General features: G+C 37.5%; 1 protein-coding gene across 1 annotated transcript in view; it reads left to right on the top strand.

Annotated features, from left to right (window-relative positions):
* The first annotated feature begins 2,523 nt into the window (after nt 1-2,523).
* Nucleotides 2,524-6,481, top strand: part of CFAP70 (cilia and flagella associated protein 70) — an 84,946-nt gene continuing 80,988 nt past the window's right edge. Inside the window, 3 exon segments of the mRNA XM_011355228.2 lie at nt 2,524-2,563; nt 4,512-4,614; nt 5,667-5,853. Coding sequence (XP_011353530.1) covers nt 4,552-4,614; nt 5,667-5,853 — 250 coding nt within the window. The 5' untranslated portion in view covers nt 2,524-2,563; nt 4,512-4,551.

Below are 6,481 nucleotides of genomic sequence, written 5' to 3'. Positions count from 1 at the left end.
GTCGATGTGAAAAACGTCCAAACCTGTAGAGAATTTTTTTGAGTTTATTTGAGCCAAACTGACAACAACTGCTGGGAAGCAAAATCTCAACGGATTCAGAAAATGCTCCAGAAAATGAGAGTTTTGCAGCTTATTTTATACATCATAATAAAAAGAGAAGACATAAGGAAGATTACATGAAATCAATTGGTGGTAGATTAAGGCGGTGGGAGAAAGCAAAGCAGGGAAATCTGAGTTTGAATAAAAAGTAAAACGGAAAGGAGGACTTTTACAATGGTGGGTAAAGGATGGTTAATATTTACAGCACAAAGAGATAGTATTCGGGAGGAACAAGACAACAATAAGAGGTTCTGTGGTCTTTTGTGCTCTGTTGGAGTTGTGCCCTGAGTGGTGTGGAAAAGGAGATTACTCTGACATTTCAAAGGTATGTTATTTTAGATGTAAGACAATAGGCTTTCTTAAGGTAAAGACTGACCTTTGTCAAGGAAGCTACAGACCTAGGATGTGACTACCTGCCATGACTTGCTTTTAGTTAGGAATTTTTATGTTCAGACTGGACTGTGTAATTGCTTTTGGTCTCTGTTTAAGGTTCACCATGCATGCATCCCCTGAGCTGATCAGGTTTAGTATGTGGCCTCCTTTTTGTCCACATATGTTTATTAGCAGAAATAAAACAATTTTAAAATTTGGCTCTGGTAACTCTGTATCCTAAGCATGGAGTTTAATGGAGAGTGATATGTATGTGTGTATAGCTTAAAGATTTGTTTTAAAATAATTTCAAATGTATAGAAAAGTTGCCAAAATATTGTGAAGAACTCCCATGTTCCCTTCACCCAGATTTTCAAGTAGTTAACATTGTATTGCTTCATTGCTCACTCTGTGTATGTCTATGCATGTGCATAGAACCCGCGTAATTAGCCTTTTTCCTGGACCTTTCAAGGTTTGAGAGGGCAAACTGCAGACATGATGTCCCATCACTCTTAAACAGTCCACTGTGTATTTTCCACCGAACAGGGTCACTCCTACACAACAGCAAACAACCTTTCACATCAAGAAATAAATACGGTACAACACTACCATCCAGTCCATAAAGCCCATTCAAATTTCCCCTGCTGTCCCAACAATGTCTCTTTTCCTTTCTGGTCCAAAATGCTATACAGGAATACACATTGCATTTAGTTGTCATGTATTTTGAGGCTCCTTTAATCTGGTAGAGTTCTGAGTCGTTCATGTCCTTGACAGTTTTAAAGAGTACAGGCCTTACTTTCTACATACGATGGCCCACAATCTGTGTCTCTCAGATGGCAGGAATACCTCAAAATGGTACTTTGCTTTTCCCAGTAATTTTCATCAGGAAGCATGCAATGTAGACTCCTCTCAACACTGGTGATGTTGACCTTGATCACCTGATCATGTTGCTGTCTTCAATAACCTAGTTTTCCCCTTTGTGATTGATTAGTATTCCAAAATCATGCCAATATTCTATACTGCATCAAACCTCCATCCATCAACCTTAGCATCCATTGAAGAAGCCTGCCAAATGGTAATTCTCTACTTCCATCATTCCCTCTCCATTATCGAGTTGGCATTCTACTGTTAGAGCTCTCCTTTCTCTCCATTTATTTCTATCAGTGTGAACTTTTGTATTTCCTATTCTAGTCAATGGGCTATTATTCATTATCAGTTAATTTTGATGCTCAAATTGTCTCAGATTTGGCCAGTGGGAGCCCATTCAAGCTAGCTCTTAACATTACAATATTTTGAAGTATATATACTGTTAAGATTCCTCCATGTTGTGAGTAGCTTTAGTTCCTTCATTTTGACTGCTTTGTAATATGCTGTTTTGTGAATATCAGTTTATTCACCCACTCTTCCCAAGTTGATGGACATGGGTTGTTTCAAGGTTTTTTGCTATTGTATTTTGCTATTCAACTCTAATGTTGAATTTCATATATATTAAAATTTTTCATTAACATAATTTACTTCGTCTGTTTGTTATGTAAATATTGAGCACATTGTTTTGCACTCTCACCAACACTGAGGCTCACTTTTATTTTTTATTTTTATTATTTTTTAATTACGTTTACTGGGTAACATTGATTAATACAATTATATAATTTTCAAGTAGGCTCACTTTTAAAATACTGTCTTATCTGCGTTTTTCACAGAGAAAGATTTAAACCGTTTTCCAAAACGTTTAATAAAGGCATCATTTCACCGTTAAGTATTCTTTTTAGTTTTTCTCCTTATTTATGGAGGGATATTGAAAGAAAAGGGTCAAGAACGCAATATCGAAAGGTGGAAAACTTTGCACTTAACCAAAACTTTTGCCAAGGGAAAGTGCCACCGGCATAAACATATGGAAACTCAGGTAGGAAGGCTGCACCTCGCGCACTCCGTTATCGGAGCGCAGGCGCAGAAACTCACCTTGCGCCTCGCTCCTTGTTCGCCCCCAAAACGTTATCGCGAGCCTTGGTATAAACTTGTGGTGACTGAGGAAACTAAGTTCTCGCGAGAGGTAATTGGTTGCTATAGTTGCGAAAAACATCTACGGCTATCGCAGGTAAGACAGCTGTCTCTCCTCAGAAAACCCTGTTTTTCCGGCCTCCCTACCGCGGCCCTGCGGCCACACCCGGTTCCCTCCATCTCTGCTCCTGCAGCTACGGCCAGGCTGAAACGTACAGACCGCATGCCCGCACTCCCGTACTCACCTAAACGCTGCAACTCCGCAAAGCGCGGACGCTCACGCCTGCCCCAGGGCTGCTACCCAAAGCCAGACATAAGACTCCCTTACCGCTTTGTGCCGAGATCCGCCGCAGTAAGGGCGACTGCGCCCTTGTCCCTAGACCACACATCATCCCGTCTTCTCCTACATCTAACCTATTTCTAATTTGACTCAGCCTGCAGCTTCTCCTAAACAGATGACAAGAAATGCGTGCCTTGTTGGGAGTAACAGGGGCACCTGTCTGACCGTCTGAACCATAACTTGTAGTTAGGCAGATTTCTTGCATTCATTATTCAACAAATATGCTGCTAATGCCTCTTGCAGGCAAGACGTGGTGCCAGGCCCTGAGAGGTTGTAAGTATAACAGATTACTGTCTTTATGGGGGTAATTGAGCCTTCAGGAGAAGCAGTGCATATTAATAATGCTATTTGTGCTTGCTTCGTAGGTTAAGCAGTTTTGCTATGTTAGTGGTGTCGACTGAAAAATAATATTGACTAGGTGTTTGGTCACCAAAAAGGATTTATTGGGGTGGAGGAGGGGAAGAAAGGGTTGCAACCCATTGCATGTAGACATGGCAAGTCAGGTGTGCACTCTGGCCTCTATGCCAAGGTGGAGGAGTAGATATAGAAGGGAAAAAGAAGTTAAAAGAAGGGGAAGTTAGAACCACAGCTGTTTATTATAGAGTTCTTCCTGTGGGGTTCTGACATGTAGGGTTCTCATGATTACATAGAATGAGAAAACTTCCATAAGTCCTACCTTCTCATGTAGACCCTCCTGACTGTTTGCTTAAAGTTCCAATTAGCCTTTATCAGTGGATATTCACAAGAAATTTGAAACAGGTCAGAAGTTTTTAAATCCGTTTTACAGAAGGTAAAGCTGAGGCTCAGAGAAGTTAGGCATTTGTCCAGGGTCAGGCTAGTGAAGGCCTAATTCATGTGGTACTATTGAAAAGAAAAGAAGGAAACTAATACAAAAGATCATTTCAAATGTAAGCTTGATAAGAAAATCGTTGGCCACTCAGGTCTGAATGAGCCTGGAGTCATGGTGTTGAACACCTGAGACTTTTAGGTGACTGGGAAAATGAGTACTTGGAAAGAGATAGTGTAATTATACAGTCTAGGGGCAGCCAGATATCTCCTGTTTTGAACCACCAGTCCTAGACACACTTAACATAGTATGGTCTAACTTACATTTGAATTATGTTAAGTTCCATTTTGAATCGAGTCAGAAAACATGACCTTTTTTTAAAAAAAAACAACCATATCTAATTTATTTTTGAAATTGTCTTTAGTGTTGTAAAATAATTAGAAAATATCTTTGACTAAATAAGAAATATGTCAGAACTTTTCCCAGTGGAGTAACCAATCTATGTGTCTGCTTCTTTCCCATTATTAAAATATATTTTTGTATAACTGGGAAATTAAATAACCATTGAGTGGAGCTTTGCACGTTAAAACAAACAAACAAACACCGAAGAACATTACAAAGGGTGTGGGAAATGGGAAATTTAGGGAATGGCATTTCTACCCTCTTTTTCTGTGATAATTTATGCTTCATAGGTTAGTTACATGTATCAGGATCTTTTTAGCACTAACTGGTGGAATCATCCTCGTGACCGGCTCCCTAAAGCCCTGCCTGTCTAGCAGCAAAGGTTAGAAAGGGCACAAATAGTGCTAGGATCTGATTGCATTTTCATAGGTTCACTCTGGTATTGGTTATGATGTAACGTGAGTACTTTCGCAGCTATGGTACATGAGGGGACAGGTTCATTCATTATGTTTACAGAAACCAGAGAAGACCAGAGAGACTTTACCCAAGTTCCAATATGGAGCAGGTTTCATCAACAGGCAAACCTATACAGATCACCGTGACAGATGGATATGACTTGGTAAAGTTATTTTTGGAAATCCCTAGTTTATTCATACTTCTTGAAAGTACATTAGCCTTTGAACTCGGATCTCCTTGTCAAACATCTACCTGCTGGTCAGGGGAAGGTGTGTTCGGATCATCAGTGGGAGGAATGGAGTTTTGCATCATCCTGTATCACCAAACCTGCTGACTTTACATGGCAATGGCACTTCCTTCTCAGTGTTCCTTATTGATAGTGTAGAATCAGCAGTTCACATTACTGTGTGTGTAAACTACCTGGCAATTCGAATGCTAAATTTAACAGGTAAAACAAGAAGTGGTTTTTGTTTCCTAGACAGCAGGATCTGAATTCTTTCAGAGTTTCTCTTGTGATTAATTTTATTTAATAATAAATTTTAATTATAAGATTATTAATAATTATAAGATTATTAATTATAATGAAACTACTAGAAATTATAAGAATAATGAAATGGAAAAATATTCAATGTTAAGTCAAAAAGGTATAAAGTATATATAAATGTGTGTGCACATTTACACACATATACACATATATATTCACAACAAAACACTAGAAAATATATTCTAAAATGTTAGAATATTAGACCTTATAGTAATTTGTTTTACATATTAGACCTTATAGTAATTTGTTTCACATATTAGACCTTATAGTAATTTGTTTCCCTGTGTGTTCTTCTTACTTTCCCAAATGTTCCACAATATAATTTTATAAACACAATAAATGTTATTTTTCAAAACTCCAATATCATGGCATGTAAATACAATGTTAACTTGAACACCTAGTTTCTTGCATTAAATCCCTTTCTGCTTAAAATTAAAAAAGATACCAAGTAATATTTTTCAATAAATCCAAGTCATTAGGTTAAAAAATAAATACAATGTTGCATTTAGCTACAGCTAGTTTTGTTTCTACCTACCTCTTTTGTATTTGTGACATAGCTTGATAGGAAAACATGGAAAATTCTATTTAGTACAAGTCAAAATGGGTTGCCAGATGTGTAGGAAAATTCTCTATTTGAATATAATTGTAAAATAGTATGTTTCTGTCAACAGAAAGGTTTTAAAGGAGATACTCCAGTTACCTTTATTCGTGCAGAATTCAATCAGGTGGTCCTGGGAGACTCTGCAAAAATTACTGTTTCTCCAGAAGGAACTGCAAAATACAACTTCACTAGCACTTTAGAGTTCAATACTGAAGGAGGAATTACTTTAGATGACATCTCCCACAAACCTGTGTTCTGTAAGTCCTTATGGTTCTAAAAATGTTAATTATATGAGTATGTTTTGAGGCAATTCTGAGGTATTTAGTACCTGTTGTTGGGACAGATGGACACACCTTACCTTCTTAATCTTAAGGAATAACACGGTATAGTTTGAGTCCTACTTGCTTCTGGCAGCAGTCACCGTGGCCTACAAATTTTAACCAGTTTGTGTCAAAAACTTTTTGACATTTGAACTTTGCAGCCCTTATCTCCTAAGCAGAGTTGGGAGCTTTTTCTTTATATTCCTGTATTTAGGGTTGCCAGATTTAGAAAAAAACAAAAAACAAAATTTGGGACATATAGTAAAAAAGTATTCATTGTTTATCTGAAATTTAAATTTTAAAATGGGCATCTTGTATTTTACTTGGCAACCCTCTCTGTACTTCTGTATACTCACCATACTGTATAGCAATTATTAATTTGCATCCCTTATTAAAAGGCAGTTTTTGAAATCTGGGCCGTATCTTATTTATTTCAGAATTTCTACTGCCTAGAAATATCTGGGACATAAAAGGGCTCAAAAAGTATTTGTTAAATGAATGAATGGATAAATGGATAGATGGTTTCTGTATCCATACTTTTATAGCTTCTAACTATACAGTGTTA

This window comes from Pteropus vampyrus, unplaced genomic scaffold (genome assembly GCF_000151845.1).
Source record: "Pteropus vampyrus isolate Shadow unplaced genomic scaffold, Pvam_2.0 Scaffold20, whole genome shotgun sequence".
Lineage (NCBI taxonomy): Eukaryota > Metazoa > Chordata > Mammalia > Chiroptera > Pteropodidae > Pteropus > Pteropus vampyrus.
Note: the sequence above shows the minus strand (reverse complement) of the source record. Positions and strands in the feature narration are given on the sequence as shown.